This window comes from Agelaius tricolor, unplaced genomic scaffold, assembly GCF_023055355.1.
Source record: "Agelaius tricolor isolate 1412-34295 unplaced genomic scaffold, bAgeTri1.0.p SCAF_3, whole genome shotgun sequence".
Lineage (NCBI taxonomy): Eukaryota > Metazoa > Chordata > Aves > Passeriformes > Icteridae > Agelaius > Agelaius tricolor.
The window spans coordinates 9978877-10001769 of NW_027269263.1; the positions used below are offsets into that span (position 1 = coordinate 9978877).

The 22893-nt window shown below is 40.8% G+C and overlaps 2 protein-coding genes across 2 annotated transcripts; one reads left to right on the top strand and one right to left on the bottom strand.

The window, feature by feature from the left end:
- Nucleotides 1-493: 493 nt before the first annotated feature.
- On the bottom strand, nt 494-21823 carry AMN1 (antagonist of mitotic exit network 1 homolog). Its single transcript, XM_071422405.1, is given in 9 exon segments — nt 494-11218; nt 11790-11901; nt 13486-13542; nt 14941-15158; nt 15524-15668; nt 18312-18444; nt 21630-21714; nt 21717-21768; nt 21770-21823. Coding segments are annotated over 9 exon segments (915 nt in total). The 5' UTR covers nt 21809-21823; the 3' UTR covers nt 494-11144.
- On the top strand, nt 2128-6915 carry ETFBKMT (electron transfer flavoprotein subunit beta lysine methyltransferase). The gene is made up of 3 exons (XM_071422406.1): nt 2128-2447; nt 5022-5152; nt 5882-6915. Exons 1-3 carry the CDS (start codon nt 2128-2130, stop codon nt 6244-6246), a joined length of 816 nt encoding a protein of 271 aa, XP_071278507.1. The 3' UTR covers nt 6247-6915.
- Nucleotides 21824-22893: the final 1070 nt, after the last annotated feature.

A 22893-nucleotide genomic window follows, 5' to 3' on the forward strand; every position in this document is an offset into this window, starting at 1 on the left:
TGGCATCTTGAGCTCTTGACAGGTGTTTCTGTACCAACATTAATTTCAGGAGAGTAACCATCGTGACAGGCCATGCAAAATAAACACTACAGGATCTCAGCCCTGCTAATTTGCAGCAATTCGTGGAGAAAAGCCAGCATACAGCATTTGCTGACAAGATTTATCTCTCCAATTGATTGCAGTTAACATCATGCTTCCCTTAGGCAGATGAGGATTATAGAGATCTGCCTTCAAGAAGGAAGGCATTTGCTAATTGCATTCATTAATTACATGGACTCTGCTGAATGGCATTCTCCTGTGTGGAAAAATGCAAAATGTTTGATCATGTGTATTTATTTGTAATAGAAACATAAAGCCTTTAGCCAATGATTTAAACAAAGATTTAGTAGGAATATCAGCCTAAAAAGCAAAGTGTGAAGTTCACAGCTTAACGTTTGAGTAAGTGATGAAACTAAAGCCAGTACTCAAAGCAGAGGCCAGCACACAACAAAAATACAGTTAAACACCTATGAATTTTATTCTAAAGATACAGACAAATAAATGTATCTAATTAATTACAAAGTGTTAAGACTGTTTCACTGACATATTCTTCCTGTTGTGTCTTTGTCCAGTTTTAAGGACAACGTGCACAGCTTGAAGTTGTCCATGATTCTTTTGTTGTGAAAAACTGTTGGGGCTGGGATGAAAGTTGTTTTTCTTCATGCATTATTCTGCTGGTTTGTGAAAACCAGTGCAGAAGAGAGAAAACAATTACAAAACAACGAGTTCAGTTTCTTGTTTGTTTGTACTTGCAGCCTTGCTGTTGTGGAAGCACAGGCCTGAAATGCTTCTCTGGTCGTCAGTTTCAGGGGAGGTTCAAAAGCTGTGCCCTGAAGCAAGGAAGTCTGAGTTATTGAAAAGAAATTAGAGAGCAGGTGAGGAAGGAAAAAGGATATGGAAATACTAATGGATGGGTGAAGGAGATCTAAGCAGGAAGGCTGGAAAACATTTCCTCTCCCTTCAGGCCCCTTCTTGCTGAGTGTACTCTCAGGATCAGCACAGGAAAGGCTCAGGGTCTGCAAGAGAAGGTGGGTGAGGAAAGTTTGGTGATAAAGTGCTGAGAGGCTCTTCCTTTGCATCTCAGTGCAGTACTGTGGCTCTCCACTCTCCATGCTCTTGATTCTTAAATGAATCTAAACTCTGACACACCAATCTTTCATTCCTTATTCATTACCTGTGTGAAGTGTTCTACACACCTAGAGTGGTGTGACAAGGGTGTCCAGTCTGAATGTATCACCTTTTAAAAAGAAATCTAAATTTGTTGGATTCAGTTTCTCTCTTCAGACAGCCTGGAGCATGTTTATATAGTGCCTTAGTGGGCTACAGGGATGGAGGTCTGCTTTCTTCTACAACTGACAGCATCCACGTGAGACTACTGCACCATAAGACTAACCAAACCTTTAAAATACAGGCTGAAATGCAATGAATTAGGACCACTCTGGTTAAGATCAGTTTTGGGGTTTTTTTTCTATTTTTGTCAATTTTGGAGCTGGCAGATTGATAAATCTTAGGGAGAAAGAGGAATTCCTTTAATTACTTGCCTTTAAAAAAATGCTTTTGTATAAAGATTCATCGCCATTATAAAAATGGTAATTAATGGTGTCTCTTCAAACAACCTCCTGATAACCACTGCTATGTTCACAGGCCCTGCAATGCCAGAGTCTTCCTGCAAAATCTGAAGATTCAGTGGAAGAACCCAAAATGGGAGTAGATTGCTGTGTGTATATCTCGAGGGCAGAGGGAGAGAGATGTTAAAAGGTTGCACATTCAATTTTTAGCTCTGGCTGTCCCACTAACTGGTTGTTTCTCACTGGATAAGTTCAAAGTACTCTTCTGAATGGGTCTCTTGATAGTTTCTTCCTTGAATACCACTTCTTTCAGACTTAAGACTGGGCAGGGGCAAGGCACAAGAGCACAGGGATCTCCTCTTCTTAAAGACTTGAAGTCACTGAAGAAACATCACTGACATAGCATTTTTCTCCTTTCAGGAATTGTCATCCATCACTATGAAAAACAACACCCTGTGAGTTAGTTTCAAAGTTTCTTCAGATAAGCTCTGCTGAGGAAAGCTGGTGTCCTTGGGGAAGCATGGCCTTCCGTGGCTGGAAGTGGCTCCTCCTCCTGGGCAGGCAGAACACCCTTGCCAAGGTGTGGAGAAACAGGAGGGGAGGCCCCTCTCTGTGCTGGCAGCGCTGCTGCCACTGGAGCTCAGGCAAGCCTCTGGCCCCCGAGGTGAGAGCGTTTTTGGAGGAGAACACTGAGGTCACCAACAGCGGGCACCTCACCCCAGAGATCCGGCTGCGCCTGCTCACCCCCCGCTGCAGGTTCTGGAGGGAAAAGCCTGACCTGTGGCCTTATGGGGACCCATTCTGGGCAATTTACTGGCCAGGAGGCCAAGCCCTCTCCAGGTATGCAGCAAAATTCACCACAGCTGATGAGTCCAGTGTGCCAAGATGTCAGTCCTCGCTCTGTTTGTAGTAATTCCTAGTGGTGTGTGTTTTCCTATTATGGGTGCATTATCCATCCTCCTCTCTGCTTATACTGGAGTGTCCCAGTCTCTGCTGGCTGGTAGTGAGTTCAGCACCTGTTGTGTAAAATAACTTGTACCTTTTAAATAGAAATTTGTTACAATCAGTGGCTATGCATGTGCTGCCAACAGGGCTGAATTTGGATCCATGGAAGGGCTGTGCAGATGCCATCAAAACCTAGTGAGGTGTTTAATTCTATCACTCCAAACAAGAGGATTGCTATTTTGTCATAACGTGTATGGGTTTTTTGCTGGAGTGTGGATGTGCCTCTGGTCTGTTGAGAAAAGTAGTTTAATGCTGATGCACTTGGAGTGTTGGTTAGCCTGAATAAAAACTCTCCTCATCTAGGATTCAGCAGCCTTATTGTCGTGACTTTTTATGGCTTTTAGTCAGATCAGAAGGCACATTTTGATTTTGGCTGCTGACTCTCAAAATGTCTTTAAATGTTCCTGATTCAGAAGAACTAGAGTTCTTTTATTTTGTGAAATCATATCTCTCATTTAAACAGCAGAAAAAAAAAATCTTAATTTTTACAGCAGAGAGCAAGCTGTCAGAGAGTCCCCACATAGATGAAAGGGAAGAATCTGAATTGGGGCGTTACTGTTTTTCTGCAAGAAAGCATAAATAAGAAGGCAGTTTTGACCAGGTAAAAGATGAGTCTTACTGTTAAATTATGAGTTGATTATGCCATGTAGATGAACTAGAGTGCTGCTAAACATGGGGTATATAAAATAGATTAGTTAATCTCTTAATTTTCCTATCATATGTTTTATATGCTCAGATATTTGGGTAGCAATAATAATCTAGCATTTCACTACTTTATTGTCTTACTGTTTATGCACAGGTTTGATGTATTAAGAAATGTCAGAAATCAGTTGCATAATTTGGAAGAGTAAAAAGGGAGCACAAAAACATATGGTTACCTCCATAACTGTCCTCCTATCAGAGCTGGCATTTCCACAGCATCAGAAGTCTCCTATTTCAAGCTACTCTTGGTGTAATCCAAGATTCCTCGTTAACCCAGGAGGGCAGAGAACACTGTGTGTACTGTGCCAGGGGACACAGCAGCATCCAGCTCTCCTGAGTCACCAAAACCAGCAGCAGCAACTCAGGAACCACTCAGCTGGAAACAAGGCATTTGCAGCATTAGGGCCACATCACACCCTTCACAAATTACTAATGGAAAGTCATGGCAAATCCCAGAGGTGCTCCTAGAAAGGAGAAACACAGCACTTCTGTGGAGATCCCATGCCTGTCCTTGGTCCTGGTGGTAAACTGAGGGCTATACTTAGGGGAGTGATGGCCTTGAGGGAATGCTGTTAAACATCTGAGCTGCTGAGCCTGGACACAAACATCCTGCACTTGACAAACTTACTAGGCCTCTTGGTGCCATTGCTGCTGGTGCTTCCAGGCCCAGACATTTCCATCCATCTATTCCCAAAGTACACCCATCTTAACATTTCTGTGACAGTCACCTGCACTGGAGTCCCCCTGCAAAACCTGTGCTTACCTCTGACCCCTGTGAAGAGTCAGCCATCACTCTCCCTGTCAGAAGATAACACAAATGTAGAATCCTTTCTTATTTCTACTTCAAAAGTAGTTATGGAAATTTGTAGTAAAATTATGGCAGTTTGCAGTAATTCATTTCACCCAGGGCTCTTCTCCCTGACACCTGGGGCTTTCCCCTTGGCAGCAAATTGAATTTCATGGCAGTTGTTAAAGTTTTGAACCCTCTGCAATAGTTACAATATGATTCATAGTATTTAACAATAACTGCTACTTGCCTTCTGTCAGTTCTCTACTTCCAGCCTAAAGATTTTTCAGGATTTCTCTTGGCAGGTGTCAGCAATTAGATGAAGATAGCCTCTCTGCTCACCACAGCTCTATTTTTCTCATTGCTACTCAGGAACAACACTAAGCAGTCTCAAAGTACTTGCATCTCTATCTGCATGGCTCAGGAAAAGAAAGAGGAGAAAGTCCTCTTCTTCCAAGCAGTGTTTCAGACTGGTGGGTGGGCACCATATTCACTATGAACACATAATGTTTTTTAAGTCAGATTGCTTTTAATTTCTACAAATCCTTACTTCACTCTTTCTTGTGGATTCTGATGAATTCTAGTTACCTAGAAGTGTCTACTTACCAGTTTGTGTCTACTTACCAGATAAGCTCACCTGTCAGAGAAGGAGACATAAAATGATTGACATAAAATGTTGCTTACTTGTCTGAATTTCTTTTTGTTTGTGGGGGTGGAGGACACTAAGGGAGAGAAATTATGGTTCTTGATTTTTATATCATCTGAGACAAATAAGGAGTTTTGTGGCAGCTGCACATGTGGAATAGTGTTAAGGTACCACGCTTCATTACATATTTGGCAAGAAATTCTTATCCAGTGTACTGTAAACCTGAGAAATTTGCATGATCTTGTTCACTGCTTTAACAGCTTTTCTTTTTCAGGTATATTTTAGATAATCCACGCGTGGTTAAAGGGCGATCGGTTCTGGATCTTGGAAGTGGATGTGGAGCAACAGCAATAGCTGCTGTGATGAGTGGGGCATCCCAAGTCCTTGCCAATGACATTGACCCTAGTAAGGCTTTTTTCCATCTCTGTGTAAAGATACTTCCTAATTTTTAAAGCACCTTTAACACAGACTTTTCTTTGCTCCATCTGGGAGAAATTCAAATTCCAAACAGAATCCTAAGAATGCTAAAAAGAGAAATGGGTTTTTTCAGTACTGGAAGCTGGGTTGTACCAGCCTCTCTTGGCCCAGGTATATCTCCATAGCTCCTTAGAACAAACAGCAAACTTTCTGTCAAGTTTGTGATGCTGTCTCACCATCACAGATGGTTTGGATGAGAACTCCAAGCACAAGCAGCAAGTTGGCTTCTCTGTAGGACCCCATCATTTTCCTGTACTTTCATGTACATCAGGGCCTAGATTTTGCCTTTTTCCTCTAGGCTTTGTCTTTCCATAATTGACTTATGAATACAGTTTATTCATAATTTAATTACTCATTAGTTAGGAAGGAAGTATATCCATAGATTAAGGCAGTTATTATATTCTACTTCAATTCCATGATTGGTTTCCACTGCTATCCATCCTAGGAAAACTTCTTCCCTGTGTCATGGTGCAATGAGGATAAAATTTCATCACTTCATGCTAGATTTTGACTCAAAAACTGTGGAAGCGCCCTAGATAGGATGAACAACAATATTTAAGAGATGAAATTGAAAGATCTCATCACAGAAATATGTAAGAGGGTTGAATGGCAGAATCCTAAAATATAACTTTTAATTTTCCTTTGACTTTTCTTCAGTTGCAGGAATGGCAATGATCTTGAACTGTGAACTGAACCACCTGAATCCCTTCCCCATCACCATTAAGAACATCATTAATTCAGAGGCTGGCAACTGGGACCTCATAGTTCTAGGAGATATGTTTTATGATGAACAACTTGCTGATGGTCTGCATCACTGGCTGCAGAAGTGCATCAGGATTCACCAGACTGAAGTGCTGATTGGTGACCCTGGCAGGCATCAGTTTTTAAGCCACAGCATTCACAGTCAGCTGCACAAAGTTATAGAATATTCACTGCCTGAGTCTACGAGACAAGAAAACTATGGGCTAACATCAAGTATTGTCTGGAGTTATCAGCCCTCAGACAGCTTAGATGATTCTTGAAGCTGCCTTTCTATGGGATTTTGTCTCACTTGATTGGCTTTTTGCAGGTATATAACATGAAAATGGGAATTAAACAGGGAACATTATCTCTTAAAGAAAAGCAGCTTACTGTACCTTCACTGGACTGATTTCAATCATACTCACTGAGGCTTTTGCTCAATTTGATGTAAAAGCTACATGCAAACTGTATTCAAAGGATCCTGCACTGAAGTGCAGATCTACAGACAACTTACACTAGAGTTTGCATGCTTGATGTTTCCCATGTGTATTTGTGTCCTGCTGACATTACTGTGAAATGTTTTGGATGTCCAGCATACTGCTGTGGGGAGAGGGCTGTGGCTGAAGGACTACTGCATTGCTTCTCCAGGCTTCTGCAGCTTATTTATAGAAAATTTCTAAATATGAAAATTATTGCTGTCCTCCATAAAATTCTCCATGAGATTTTTAGCTCATAATATGCTCAACTTGAAGTGCCTTGCTCTTTTTCTGGGTGTCTCTTCTGAATGTCAAAGTAACTAATTTAAATCTCCCCCTTCCCCTCTGTAATAAAAATTTCCTCTTCCTTGAAACTGACAGAGTGATTATGTAGGAGTTGCACCCAAATTTAAACTCTGCTTGTTGACTGCCAGCCAGTGTAAAAGCTGTAATAAATGGAAAGTGAATAAATAGTACCAGCTACGGGGTACCTTCATTCCCTTGAGAGTAGGGTCAAATGCTCTACCTTCCCTACATTACCCTTTGCAAGAGTAAACCAGGTAATCTGTCACCTTGGGAAGCTGCTGAGGGATGAAGAGGTCTTTACTTCTGTGACAAACAGAGAGTAACGAAATAAAAACAGGGAATGCAAGTCTGATATAATTATTTTGCTCTTCTCCTGAGTAGATGCTGGACAAACTCCAGAATCATTCTCAGTTTTATCTGCCAACTAAGAACCAGTTTCATCTGCCAAACATGGTACCAAAAAAAAAAAAATCTGAGCCTCGGGTAAGATGCTGTAACGGTGGCCATTTGAAAAAGAAACCCATCTTTTCAGAGCAGTCTTACAGGAAGTGTCAACTTGAGCAGTCAATTATTGAACAAGTAGTGATGGGGAGCTAATAACTGCATCATAGCCCACCGTGCAGTGGTGCCAGGTGCTGTAGTGAAAGCTTACAAATGTGCAGTAGTGTGTGGTACTGTCATGGTTTGAGAGGAAGTAAGTTTTCTTGGATATGCTGTGCTCACCAATAGGTGTTCAGATTTGAATATTGGCACCTGGTGTGGCCACTGGGGCATGGATACACCTCTGAGAACACAGGGGTTAAAAGCAGAGCACTCCTGGGGAGAAGCTCTCAGGTTCCAGTGGGGAAAGAGTTCGGATCCCTCCCCTGTCCAGCTGCTGCTGCTGGGCAGGGTAGGGCAGCCATGCGGCCGGGTGAGGTAGGCCAGGGCTTGGACAGAGAAGGGAGGTGAAGAGGCCCCCGAGGATGGAAGGGTGGGAGAAGCACCAGGAGGCATCGGGCAGCCCCCCCAGGAGAGAGAGAGTACAGCCTGTGCTTGGGACTGTGCCACCTTGATAACATGTGCCAGCAGCACTGCTGAGAAGGAGAAGGTGGTGGGGGTGCAGTGAGAAGGTGCCCGGCTGCTTGTGGGAGATTCGGGGCTTTCAGACAATGAAAACTTTGCAGAGCATTAACCTTTCCTAGAAGAGAGATAGAGATGAAATGGAAGAAGGAAATGTGTGCAAGTGTGAAGGTCTGGGCAAGTGGAAGATGTCAGGAGAGTAGAGAAGAATTTTAGGTGGGAAGAGATGATGGAGTGGCCTTAGCTGGACTCTTCTTGTTATAGCCATGGACAGAACCATGTTCCTTGTGACACAGAGACTGCATCCAGGGGGAGGCAATGGCTCAGAGCCCAGAGGGTTCAGTGTTGGTACCCTTTGGCCCCAGGGGGTGAAATCTGGGGGGGGACAGGTGTCCCAAAGGTGAGACTGTGCTCTTTTTGGAACAGGACAAAGCATCCTTAAAAGGACAACCCTAGAAGCAGCACTGGTCCATGTTCAGTGGTGAGAGCACTGGACATGAAAGGAAGAGGTCACGACGGCAGATGTACTCCGGGCGGTGCCACGAGTGACATGGAAACACACAAGGTTTCAACAGTGTTTCCTGGGGAAGCCTATGGCACAAGAAGGACTCCTCTCCTCTTGATGATCTGAGAATTGATTATCTAAAGGGTGGTGCGGGACCGAAAGTTGGTGATTTGGGGGAAAGATGTATTGGAAATTTGGTGGGGGGAGGAGGAAATGTTTTTGGAAGGTTTTAATTTTCCCTGTGTGTTTGTTTTTACTTAGAGTTGTAGTTTAGTTAATAAAGTTTTCTTTTCTTTATTTCTAAGTGGGGGCACTGGCATTGTGCCAGCCTCAAACCATGACAGGTACTCACTCAGAAAACAATGGTATTCATGAAGTAGGAGGTTTAGGAGCTTAGTCAGACATACATGGTTCTATAACCAAGCAAGTTTTCAGAACTATCCAAACAGCCAACTTCTGAACTTTAATCTTCCTAACAATATGTGAATATTCTGCAAGACTCACAACAATAATAATGTCCATACAATAGAGAACATGAAGTGGCAAGCACATCCATGAGGTTCTTCTCCCACTTCACCCCGTGCCTGTAAACAAATTTGTTGAAAATTACTGTGAACCAAAAAACATTCCAGTAGAGTCATGCAAATACCAAAAACATAAGCTCTAATGGTGAAGGATTTAAAGTAAGTTACATTAAACTTTCAAACCTAAAATTACAGTGTTACCTCGTTGTAGTGTTGTACAGCTTTTTAAGCACCAGGTGAGGATGTACCACTAAGTTACACATTGAGAAGAGGCTGTAGGGGAAGATGGTAAACGTACAGGCACACTTAAGGATACAGTATAAGCCTCAACACGACAAATCCAAGGTTATATTAGCAAGGAGAAAAAGGACAACTTTGCCGCTGAGGTTAGAAGTAGCATTGTTTCACAGAGCTGCCTAAACAGCTGTATGATTCAATATCAGAAATAGTGCAACACAGATTTATTGTCCAAGAGTTCAAAGGAATGATGGGTCCTGATTGATCCCAGGGATTTCACAGGGCATAATAATAAACTACTCCTCAGAAAAAAAAAAAAATTAAAAAAAGGAAATAAAACCTGGTAGATTAGGTTATTAGGCCTCTATCAGGTGCAAGGATTTGCTGCAGTGACAGCTGCCAGATGCTTGTGGCTACTGTAGCAAAATAATTCCTTGTACCAATGGTTTGTAATGGAGCAGTTACACCCACAGGGATCACAGGAAAATATTCATCACTGGGCTGAGCCATGCAACAAGAGTAAGGAATTTAGGTGCTGGTCTTGGGAAAAAAATGCTTTTACTGACACCTGAACAACTTTTCTAAATAGTCTTGCACTTTCATAAACCATATAATCAACAGAAGAACAAAGATTATTGTCAGACATCATAATATCATTTAATATTGGCAACAAAAATTACCTTCCATGCAATCAGACCTGAACTTTAAATAGATTACTATAAGACTGGTTTATTTCTGCAACACTGAGGTGTGGCTGTGACAAGAGTTAAATGGTAAAGTAAATATATTCCTTATGGTTGCCTAAACTCTTTAGGTTTCCAGATGTCATCAAATCCATGTTAGACCACTGTAGCTAAACCCTTCCACTTCCAGATCAGAGCACCCAGTGTGCTCCATGCCCTTATAAAGCTAAAATAGCTGGCATTAAGGAGCTAAATGTAGAAATCCTAGAACTCTGACCAGTGGTTATGCTGGTTCAGGAAAGCCAAGGAACATGACTTACAATTGTCATGAGAGCACTGCTCCATCATGTAATAAACTCACTCTACAGTTCAAAAATTATTTTTTTAATATTACTATAACTGAACAATAAATGTATTGATATTTTCAGCTTCTGGGGGCCACTGGATATGTAATGAACTGCATACAGCAGAACACACTCTACCATCCTGAGATTTATGTGTTCAGACACTACATTTGGTCCTATTTCACTCACAGATATGCTTCTAAGTACCAGTGTTTTGTTCCCTAAAAGGATTTTCATGTAGAAACACAGGGAAAAGCCAGAGCAAATTAAATATTTGCCCATGTATAAAATCCTGTTCTTGGTCACAGCTACTACTCTGAAACTTGTAAAGTCACCATAACAATTCCAAAGCAAGTTTTTGTTTACACATTCACAGGCTGTACTGCAGGATATGTAAAAATCCAGCAAGTATTTGATGGTAAGTAAGAACAGAAACTGCAGCATCAGTAACATCAGAAGAAAGGTACCTATGTTTTTTACTCCAGACCTAGCAAAAGTACATGGTGAAAGGAGATTCTTTGTTACTACTGAAAGTACATTTGTATCACTGTTAATGCCACCTCCATTCACCAGTTCTGGCTGTTGATTTCTGTTAGATTCAACTCTCAACTTCACAGACATTGCTGTGTGTTAATGTTACATTTGAGCTGGGTACTTTTAATTTTAAGTACCACCCCAGAATACAAACTCAGAACACACACTCACCTAAACTGGGTTTGTGGTAAATTGCTAAAGGATGCTAAGTAGCAGCCAAATCCAGCACTTCAGGAAGCCTGAGCAACAGCCCTGTAATATTAATTATAGTTTAACTTTCCTCTTAATGAAGTATGATCAATGCAAAGACACACAGGGCTCCAAGGAACATCAATGAGAAAGCCCAGGCTCACAGGCAAGGACTGGAATGTCAGTGGAGACCTCCAGTGGGAGGCAGGAGGGATGCAACCTGGTGGAAAAGAAGTCACCAGCTAGTTCTCCAAGGTGCCTCTTTACTGAAGGAGCTGTCCACCTGTAAACTTGACACTCACATGTACAGGATAAATAATCAGTAAACGGTCCATGTTAGTTGCTTGATTTTGTTTGATATGATGAGTTGCTCTAAAGCATCTCGGGACCGATCTGAAAAAGAACAAAGGAATTTCTTGTTATTAATTCAGAATATAAAGGTGGTATTTGGAATAGGCACACAACACAGTAAAGGAATTCTATATCTGCATTTATATTTATTTTGCTATCACAATATCACAGTTCAGATACATGTGTAGTAATCCAAACCCTCTTGGTTCTTTTTCCCATCACCTAACTGTAAAGTATCACCAACCAACAGAAGAGTTAAAACACCCATAGGCTGTCCTATTCCATTCCACTGTTTCTGGAATGGATGCTGTTCCACACTTTTGGAATAGAGTAGGGGTTTAAGATGCTAATATTTTTCTGAAGTCTTTGGGTCTTCATCAGCATGCTGAAGAGGAAAAAACCCATGATTTCCAAACAAAAAAATCCCCTCTCTGAAGGCTGCTGCCACATTTCAAAGCAAAACTCTCACCTTGCTTTGAAAATCTCAGTGTACAATGATTATTTTATCCAGTAAGTTATTATTTGTTTGGGATTACTTATGGACTACAGTGTGCTTTTCAGAAAGCAAGGAGGTATGATTAGCAAGTAATTATCTTCTTGTGATTAGACCTACCTGTTATCAGTGGGCATCCATGGAACAGGAAAATGTGTATCTTGGGACAACAAGTAAGGACGGCTTCCACAGCGATGTCTGTAAGATTCACACAGCGCTCCATGTGGATCTCCTGTTAGGAAAACAGGAATGACAACAGCCTGTCAGAGCACCCAGAGTTTTAGAGGCAAAGCTTTCCTTTGCCCAACCCATTTCAGAGATCCCCAACCAGCAGGAATTACAACCTCTGTGCATTGACCTCGTATATGGTCCTGTACAGAGCAGGAAAATACCCTAAGGAAAAATAAGACAGCTTTTCCGTAAAGAGTCTAAACTAAAATCATGAAGTGTAAGAGCCTGAAGGAGAGATGTGGGACTCAGGTGGTTCTTCAAAATGCTGTTTATTGTATGGGAGATGCTACAGCAGTCTCAGGTCGTGGGTAACAGAGCAATGCCTACAGCTTGCCTTATAGGCAAGCCTGAAGCTGCTTTAGTTGTGATTACAATGCATTATAGATTTTTCTTTGCTGAGCATCTTAATACATAACAACCAATCAGCATCATACACAACACCTTCACTATTACCTACAGCCTATCACAACTACTGTCATTACCATATTACAGTCATTACTCTCCAACCCCAGGAGTTAGTATGTTACAGTTTAAGCTTAAAGTTGGTTTTCTGTTTTCTTTCAGTGGAAAATTCTTAGACCTTTTTCCTACTTGCCACATTGGCATGTTTGTTTGCCTATGGTATCTTCTTTTCCTAAGACCTATTGCTGCTTGGTAAAAACATCTGTTTTGTTGTGGTCAACATATCCTTTGCTTTAGTCAAAAAACCTCCTTCCAGCTTGACTCGACCTTTGCTTTCTTAGTTACTGGCTCAGCAATTCTCAATTTAGACATCTATTGTTCTTCTATATCAAAACTTGCTTCCATCTCTATTCTGTTCTCAGGTTCTACATTCAGAGAGCTTTCTGCCAAGCATACATATCTGTGAAACCTTCTTGTCAAACTTTCATCTTTTCCAACATCAAAGGTGAGTTTTCACAACACACACAGCACTCAAGACATCTGAGTAAACTCTTCAAGGAGATTCCATGGTGTTTGAGCCCCATCACTTTGCCTATGACATTCTCCTACCAATTGCTTGTCCGGGAGAACAGAACCCAAACTGAATTCTGGTGTTTACCAAGTTTTCCCAAAACAGCCTCTGCTGAAGTTTCTGGTGTTTCTATTTATCTACCCAGCTCCTAAAAGAAATCAAAGAACTTCTTCAAGATCAGACTAAACCCTGCTCTTTTCTTAATTTCTCTGCAGCTGTACAACTACTGCCTCTTGTACGTGCCAGGAAAAGAATGAAAAGCAGAATAACAAAACAGGTTATTACCAACTTTTTTCCCCATCTCTGAATTGCCTTACTTACCAATAAATATAACATATAAGAAGAAATGTGGAAAAAAGACCATCAAATCTAGTGAAATTAGGATTTGGTAAAATATACTTTGGAGATTGTAGGATAAAAGAAAAAAGCCACTGTCTTATTGCAAAGTCTTTCCAATTTATAAACTCCAAGGATATTGAAAGAGGACAGAAATGAAAGTCAGTCAGTAAAAACCCTCCCTCCTAAGTAATGCTGCTGATAATAGTAATTATAATTTTAAAATGCAGGTATTTTCCTTTGTTCATCCCTTTGTTATTAGGTTAAGTCAGTTACCTTTAAATTCTTTGAACATCTTCCACTCACTAGTGCTACAACGCCATCATCTGTTACCTGATGGAAACACCACAATGGATTAAAGCTCAATTTCTTCAAGCACAGCTATTTAGTATTTAGATGCAAAAATCAGATTAATTTATTCACTCCCTGCAGTCAGTGAATACACTTAACATTACAATATTTTCTTCCCAGCTAAACTAGTGGAGAAAATATTCCAAGGTGGGATTTTTTTCATTCTATTAAATACTGTTTCATCTTCCTGCCACCTGATCCAGCCTGGCTTTCTGCAAGGATACTTCCAACTGTGTAACTGCTATTTCTGCAGCTTCCTTGTCTCATTTAACAGTGGGTACACTAACATGGACAGAGCATAGCACTTTAAATTTATAGGTTTAAAAAGCATTTCTGCTCTACCTAGACCAATTTGGGTTGGGGAAAAAAGTAATCATAGCAGAAAAGTTTAAAAAATAAGTGTAAACATGTAGTTACTGAAGAAGCTTTTACCTCATTTAAAATACACACAGGGAAATTGTTGCTTTCCTTAAAGGAAGAGAGGCAAGGAAATAAAAAGCAATGAAGTAAGTCTGGAGAAGTAAGAGTTAAATAGCAATAAATAAAAAATCCAAACGAAATATTAAGACTCTTTTGATACCCTACTTCTGGAAAAATCAAAAGAAAAATAGCATCTAAAATAAGAACCTCCTACATGATTTCCAGACTGACATTTCATTGTGAATGCTCAGTACTGGACTCGCATTCAACATAATTACTCACCATCAGTGTCAGTTGAATGCTACACTTACTGCAAAAAACCTTTCCCTCGCTTCATTATCTCCCTGTAATTATGAAATATGTTACAGGATTGCTTTTGCAGCTTGTCTCCCCCTCCTCATGCTAAACACTGTTGTTAAATCTTCTTCCCTGCCATTTCTGACATTTAAAATGTCATTCTTTCAGTGTTGACTCTGTAATATAACTCTGACAAGCACAATCACTCCTAAAATATCATTTAATTATGGAGTGTTTACTCCTACTAGGGGCTTGCATTGTTTGACATCCTAGACTATTACCTACAACAGTTTGTCCTAACTGAAAGCAGGCAATAATCTGTCCAAGATTCTACTTTCTTTAAATGAAATATTTTGGATTACTTAACAACTTCAAGAAAATTATTGCACTAAATAAATATACTAAAAAAATCCCAAGATAGATTCTAACAAAAGTTTTTCTTTGGTTCACCATACATGTTCTAATACCAAAACATGTATTTTTCCAGTCATTAATAAGCAAAATATACCCTTCCTTTTCCTTAAGAGGCAGAAATTAGAAATCAACCATGGTCCTAAATCTTGTCAAGAGTAAAGCTACGGATGATCCCCTTCGAACTTTTATCATGACAATCTTAAAAAAGAAACAAACAAAAGTCAATTGGCCAATTGCTACCATAGCTACCTGAGTAGATGAGAAGTCCACACTGTGAAGAAATTTGCAGTTTTCTCCTAGTGCCTGCAGAGATGCATCCATGATGCCTGAGCAGCTGCCCAAGTTCACTATTTGTAGGAATTGGCAGTTGAGTGCAAGAGCCAGAACTCCACTGTCAGTTATATCACAGCACCTTTTGAAAGAGGCTTCTCGCAGGTAGGGACAGGATAAGGCCAGTGCTATGACTCCTGCCAAAAAACCAACATTTGTAAGTTATTAATTCTCTTACAGAACCACCATGCTGAGTCCAAAGGCTCTGGAACAGGTTTTGGGGAAGGAATAATTAAGATAAAGTGGAAAACATGTTAAGCATAGCATGGTTTTAGTAGAAATCTAGCAGGAGAGTAACCTGAGAGCTCTCTCCTAAGATAATTAGTGCTCTAGGCCTGAAATTTACACCACTGGAGAGACTTTTTATTAGTACTGGGGTAGCATTGGGGATTTCTTTTTTAAGCAATATTTACCCTAGATATATTCTTTGCAATTTATTCCAATCTAACAAGAAAAATAAGCCAGAAATAAGATCCCAGTTGTCTGTGCACAGATAACACACCTTCTGAAGTAATTCCAAATCTGTTCTCCTTGCAAGAATTTAAGTTGATCTTTTTCAGCTGCTTGCAGTTATAAAGCTGCAATAATGCATTATCTGTAATATCACAGTCTCGGAGGTCCAGAGACTCCACAGCAGGGTGCAACACCTGTAATGAAAACCCAGCAGTTCAGTCAAACTCTGCTGTGCCATCAAACACATGCATTTTTACATCAAATACTTGTAACATCAGACATCACATACAAGTTTGCAATAGAGGGTGGGGTTACTGTGGTGCTGTTTGCAGGGGTCCCAGGACAAGGGAAAAGACGAGAATCCTGACTCCATGTTTCAGAAGGCTGATTTATTTTTTATGATATATATTATATTAAAAGAAAATTATACACTAAGACTATACTAAAAGAATAGAAGAAAGGATTTCATCAGAAAGCTAGCAAAGGAATAGAAAAGAATGGAATGGTAATAAAATCTTGTGACTGACCAGACTGACACAGCTGGGCTGTGATTGGCCATTAATTAAAAAGAACCACATGAGACCAATCACAGATCCACCTGTTGCATTCCACAGCAGCACATAACCATTGTTTACATTTCATTCCTGAGGCCTCTCAGCTTCTCAGGACAAAAGATCCTAGCAAAAGGATTTTTCATAAAATATGTCTGTGACAGGGTTACCAGTCCTAGGAACTAAAAACTAAAAAAAAAATCTGGTCCATTTGTGCAACAGTTCAGCTCCTACAGCACAAACTGTTTCTGTGACAATATGGAACAGAAGCACATTAATACTGCCACTCAAACAATGGAAATACAATCTTGGTGGTTCACTTGCCACATGTGTACCCAGGACAATGCCCTCACACATGCCAGCAAAACTTTGGGGGCAGAAATCTGCAGTGCAAAACAAAAAATACTGACTTTGATCAAAACTTCAACCTACATAACAGGCAAGAGTGATATTTGAAAGGTATTTTTCCCTAAAGTATTTTTCTCACCCACACACACTCTTTTGCTCATAAACAAGCACTCTCATTACCATACCATGAAGAGGTACCAAATCCTCATTAAATGGGATCTTTCACTCCCACAAGACCCAGATTGGAATTTTTGTGAAATCTTTCCCAAGAGAACATTTATGAAAGTTAGACCCAAAGCAGTGGAAGGCAACAGATTTTAGTAACAACAGCCAGATACTCCCTTAAGCTTGTCACTCCCATCCTTAACTCCCAGGGATAGAAACATAAATTTCCATAAACTAGCAAAGATAACAGCACAGCTGAAAGGCTTGTTAGAGGCCTATTCCTCCTGTTGTTCACTCTAACAATGTACAATAAAGATACTACAAGGCAAACTGGCTGTTTTGCAAATATATAAGCTTTTGAGATAGACAAAGGGTTGGCTGGATGCAGCACACAAAAAAAAAAACATTTAAAAATACATGTTTATATTTTGTGGATACTTGCTGAATGGCTATATAAAACTTTATGGTAAAAGGGATTTAGAATAAGGAGTTTGGCATGCATGTGGATGGCTGCTCCAAGCAGAGTAAGGGGGGAAAAGATGCATGGTAACACAAATTTGGACAAGAATACAGAGGTAAGAGATAAAATAAAAGTACACACAAAAGTTTAGATTAACAGAATTTCAACTGAAATTCTTTCAGCAAAAATTCTTTTTAAAAATTCTTTAAAAAAAACCCTGAAAAACAGAGGAAAGGCATGAAGGACATGAATAAGAATAAATGGGATACTGCTAGCAAAGAAAGCTAAGTATAATATGCCCAAGGAAAATGATGGATGGATAAGGATATAATTGCAGAAAACTGCATGAACAGAGAAAGAAAAAACACATGAAAAAAGAACCAGAGCAGAATTTCCCAGGGTCACATGGAAAATAGGCTCCAAGAGAAGGCACTGATGAACTGCTGAATGAAGGCAAATACAGAGAAGACTTTAGAAAGAGACAGCAGAAAAGTCTGTAAATTAAGGTCTCTAGTTTATTTCCAGACTAAAAATATCCTAATGGATTTTGTGCATTCATACACACACAATCACATGGCTTTAATGATAGAATCTGTTATGATGTTTTGAAATTATTCCTTACTGAAAAGCTAGTCTAAATCAGATTTTGTCCAGTCAATTTTTCCAAAGAACTTGATTTTTACTCAAACATTTAACTTGTGTAAGCATAGAATCATTTTATCTAAAGCTAAATTGTTTTGTTTGTAAGTTTTCCACATTGCTTCTGCCTGTACCCTTGGCTCCACTATCATGACTGAGAAACTGAGAATATTTATCTCTTGAGTTCCAGGTCTAAGCAGGAATGCACAGGGAGTTGTTAATTTTCTGTTTCAGCAAGGCCAACCTTTAGCTTCCTTCAATTCTCATGCCTCCATTTGAGGCTGAACAAGATAACAGTAAACAGACAGCAAAACACATTCTTCAGCTGAATTTACAGCTGAAGAAATGTCATTAACTGGTGTCATACTGAAACACTGACACACAGCACTGTGCAAAAGGGATGGGATAATTTGAACTATTGATTCCTAGCTCTGCCATCATTATATTTCAAGGAATCAAAATTTAAATAAATTATATGGAGATTGTGTGCTTAGAATCTGTGTCAATAGAATTCTACCAACAGAATTCTAAAAGCTGCTGAAATCCTTTATATAATATATATAATAAATTATGCATGAGCATCTTGAGACACACTTCACTCAGGAACAGACTGGTGTGCAAGAGGCTGCTTTCCTCTCCCAAAACAGACAGTATACTTTTGAATGGATTCTTACCTCACTGATATTTTCATCAGTTATCTGCCCTTGCCTACTCATTAATTTGATCAGTTTATCCTTTATATTGGGTGGCAATGACTTAATATCTGCAGAGTATCTGGAAAGGTTCTTTGTCAAACACTGAAGGCATCTGAAATAGAAGAAAGTTACAATACAGTCACAAAGAAGCATTACATGGTAGAACTAGAACAACCAATCCATATTTTGTAATCTTTTGCACCCAGCTATGGTTCCCTCAGACCTTATCAGCTTCAGCTGTTCCATGTTCCCACTGATTCAGCTGTTGCCCTTTGGGGTCAAGCTGATCCTTCTGTGAAGCTGTTCCCTAAGCAGCTGAAGGCAAAAATCAGCCCCTCAACCATTTCTTTCTGTGCCTTCCTCAAGCTGTCTCTGAAATTTGCAGTTGCAGTGTGAGCTGTTAAGTGTCTGATCTGAATGAAAATCCCCTTGACTTAAACTCTGAGGACACAGAAACAACACTGCCAGGACAAGTGGCTGAGTGCAGGGGGCAGCAGCAGCCTGGAGTAATGCCAAATTAAATTTAGCATATAACCACAGCTCTGGAGTCCCTACAGGTAACTGGTAACAAAAAAAAACCCCACTTGGTCTGGCATCAGAATGCCACCAAACTGCAGGAAATTAAACTCACACTCAAATAAAAACTTTAAAGACATCAAAATATTAATGCTTTATAATCTGAAGGGTGGCACAGACTTAAGGCAGGAAAGAAGGATGATTTCCAGCATGGAAGCATGTTTAAAAAAACCACTGAGGTTCACACAGTGGAGGATGAGCACCTCTAGCAGGTCACTGCAAGGACACTGTATGGAGGAGACAGTTCAAGCAGAACCCAGGCCCTGCCTGCAGACACCAGGCTCACCTTTAACTCATTCCTGCAGAGATGTGCAAGAATTCCACACCTTCACAGAACCTCAATGACTGCTGGATGAACTCAGCTGACTGATCAACAGAGAAGCCTGTACCAAGCTCTGTCTCAGGATATGCAGGTTACACCATCCACATTCTTTGTTTTGAGATTAAACACCTTATCTATATACAGACCATTCCTCTACTTGACTGCAGAAATTTTTAGGCAGTTATTAATATGCCTATTATTTATAGGCAGGCATATTAAGAATAGTTGTTTACCCCTTAAAAAAATAAAATCTTATCAAAGATAATTAACACACCATTTATTATCATCTCTGAAGACCACAGATGTGAACCTGCTCACAGGCAGGATCTGTGCAACATGGTGAGCAGAAAGCAGGGGCTCGTCTCATTAAGGCACCTCCAAAAGGGGCCTCTAAACCAACTGCTTTGTTCAAATCTGCAGAAAATACTCCAAACCCAGCTCAGATACATGGAAATCAATGTGAGCTATGCCGACTCTTACCACGGCATATTAAATTTACCTTGAATGGTTATTAAGATTAATCACCTTCTTTTCAAAAAGCTGGTTGATATTCTCATAGCACAATATTGATCTCTAGTTTACACAATTAATCAGTTAAATTATAAAAGTTTTCACAGTAATTCTACTTTATAGGAAACTATAAAACACTTACTGGCTACACCATGGCAACTATAATCTTATCATCAGTGCTCTAAGGTACAAATAACAATCTAATTGTACTCTTTGCTAGCTATTCTTCTTTTATCTTTCAAATGAAAGATTTTGTTCCCATGCTATTTCTAACTTCCTCCAGAACACAAAGGAATCTGACATTGACAGATAATGCAGAGAATAGAAATATTCAGTTCCCCTTTGGAGTTGCAAGATAGAGCTTAAAGACCAGCTAGCAAATTACATAAAATAATAAAAAAAGTAGACACACAGGATGCTAAATGTAGCTGCAACCAGTAGGTAAACAGACAATGAGGAATGTAGTGGCTTTCGTGCAGAAGTCATGTAACAAAGAACAACTGTGCATGTCCTAAGAAAAGGTCAATGCAAAGTCACCCTTTGCAACGCTGGGGACACTTGGTGACCACCAGAGACCCCTTCAGACCCCCTAGGACCACAATGTCATAAATGAGAAGCTTGACTAGGCCAATATTCAAGCAGCAATCAATTTATTAATTAATATGGTAAAGTATGAGCAATACAGCACTGGGTACAGTGGGGGAAGCTTTCCCTCCAACTGCACACCGATAGTTGAGGCTTACAGGTATTTATAGGGGTACTCATCAGCTTTCTCAGCAGTTTCCATTCCCAATTTTTACGTCACAATTCTATACACTATTGTGATTTAATCTTCTCAGGATGTACATCCTGAAAGGAGTATCCCAGCTGATGGGGTCCAGCTTCCAGATGTGGGTCCACCTTTTGATTGCAAGGACTATAAACCTCATAACAGTGACATCCAGCTTCCCTTGGTCAAAACTATTAATCACTGAGTTGACGTTCATCTTCCTTTCTCAAGCTGCTTTTCACTGTTTTAAGGCATGAGATAAGCATGCTTCCTTTTTATGTATTCTAAAGCTATAGTTTCAAAGACCCTTACTACAAGCAATATACTAAAATTATACTTCAAAAGGTTATGATGGCAGAACTCTTTAAGGCTTACCTACAAGCAGAAAGCTCTTGTCAAAAAGCAACATCTTAAAACTTCAATTCAAATCAACTTAAGACTTATAAAAGTTAATTGTGAACAAAAGATAGATTCAAAGGCTTCTTTCATGCTTCACTTTCCTAAGTTATTTATTAGAATTCGTCTTTATAACTGTCCCATGGTCGGTCTCCACACATATCACAATCACAAATACACACGTTGCCTGTATGTACCTGACATGAAACACAGCTTTGTATTTCACAACAACAGGACTTCCAGTGAGATGTGGATGCATGAAAATTAGTTCTAGGATAGTGACGTTTATGCATTAGCCAGTAAGCATGCTTTAAAGAATATGTATGGAATAGACACTTGTAAGATGTCTATAGAGCACTATGGAATAGACATCTTGTAAAGTGTCACGATAGACTCGCTTAGAGGAAAAATCCTCCAAATGTGTCCAGTTATGCAATAAAGAATGCCTGCTTTCAAATACTTCAAACACCATTGGGCGGATTCTCTGGGGCCAGGAGAAGCCAGGGATCCTCAGCCGTCCCTGCACACCCGGATCTGTCAGCCTCGTCACCCCTGTCACTCCTCCCGAAGGGGCACCTCTGACGATCCCCGCCACCTCTCCCGCAGCTCCCGAGCGCTGCCGGGCCCTGCCCGCAGCCGCTCCAGCACCGCCGCCCAAGGCCTGCCCCCCTCCCTGAGCCCCTCGCAGGGCGGGCAGGCGGCAGCGTGTCGGGGCGGCACTCACAGGTCCAGGAGGAGCCGGACATCCTCGCCGGCGCCGTCCCAGCTCATGGCAGGGAGCGGGGAATGCGGCGGGGAGCGGGGAATGCGGCGGGGACGCCGGCCCGGCCCGGCGGTCGGTGCCGAGATGGCGGCGGCGCCCGGAGGATGACGGGAGATGTAGTCCTGCTCCCGGCCCGCCATGGGAGCGCCTCCCGAAGCGGCCTGGGGCGCTGAAACACCCCGCAGCAAAAACCGGGACTCTCGCTACCCATTTCCAGAGCTTAATAGTTAGGAGAAATTGTTCTCCTAAGAGGGGAGGCTGGGAGCCTTCAGGCTAGGGCCACAGTGCTTTTAAAGGCTCTTTCCCCCTTGCTGCCATCAGTGGAGGCATTCCACAGCACCGAGTTTCCTATTAGCACATCCATCTGCAGCAATAAGAGCCTGCTGTCTGCCAGCTCTTTCGTCCTGCAATTAATTTTGATTTTGTTTTTTGGGGTTTTCTTGGTTCTTTTTCCTTTCCTTTTTATATTTCTGCTTTGTCTTAGGTTGCAAATACAAGATATGGCTGGGGGTGTGTATTCTATTGCCATCTGTTAGAGGTCAGGCAGTTCTCTTCTGTTAATTGGGCCACCTGTTAAAACCAGGTGGGGCAGTTTTCCTTATCTCTTCCACAACCCATCCTCCCTCCAAAACATCTTCTGTTAATGGGCCATTGAGTCTGCATGACATAACTGCATGACTGATAAAATTACATGGTCCCATTGTGAGATGCTACATACAGGGGAGGAGCCAAGCATTCCTAACTGGATATAATCTGAGATTTGGAACAACAGACACAGCTTTTTCCCACTGGATTCCCAGAGGAGCAGCTTTCTTCTCCACAGGATTCCCAGAGGAAGACCAGGCCCACCTACACCACCAATAAACCTTCAGAGGAAAACTCCACCCTTCTACAGGATCACCGCTTGAACAGATGCTGATGCATGAGGATGCTGCAAGGCCTACAAAATATATTTTATGATTGGATAATTAGAAATAGCCATTAGTAGGTAATTGGATGATTCAAGTTGTACCATTATGGTGAAAGCTATAAAACCCCCTAAAGAAAAATTGCTTGTATGTAACCAGTTTGACTGCAAGACCTCATGCCCATAATTGAATATTTATCCTTGCAATGCCACTCAGTCATCATGAGCTAATTACTGAAACAAAGGTCAACAGGCCAAACAATTTTTGTCTGTTAAAAATGCATTTATGAAGCTGGCTGAGAGAAAGCATTAGAGCTC

What these genes read in the sequence shown, in the direction of transcription:
- ETFBKMT (XM_071422406.1), top strand. Translation starts at nt 2,128, where the DNA reads ATGGCCTTCCGTGGCTGGAAGTGGCTCCTCCTCCTGGGCAGGCAGAAC. An exon ending in GGAGGCCAAGCCCTCTCCAG is followed by an intron (nt 2,448 to 5,021) that starts GTATGCAGCAAA and finishes TTTCTTTTTCAG; the next exon opens with GTATATTTTAGATAATCCAC. An exon ending in TGCCAATGACATTGACCCTA is followed by an intron (nt 5,153 to 5,881) that starts GTAAGGCTTTTT and finishes ACTTTTCTTCAG; the next exon opens with TTGCAGGAATGGCAATGATC.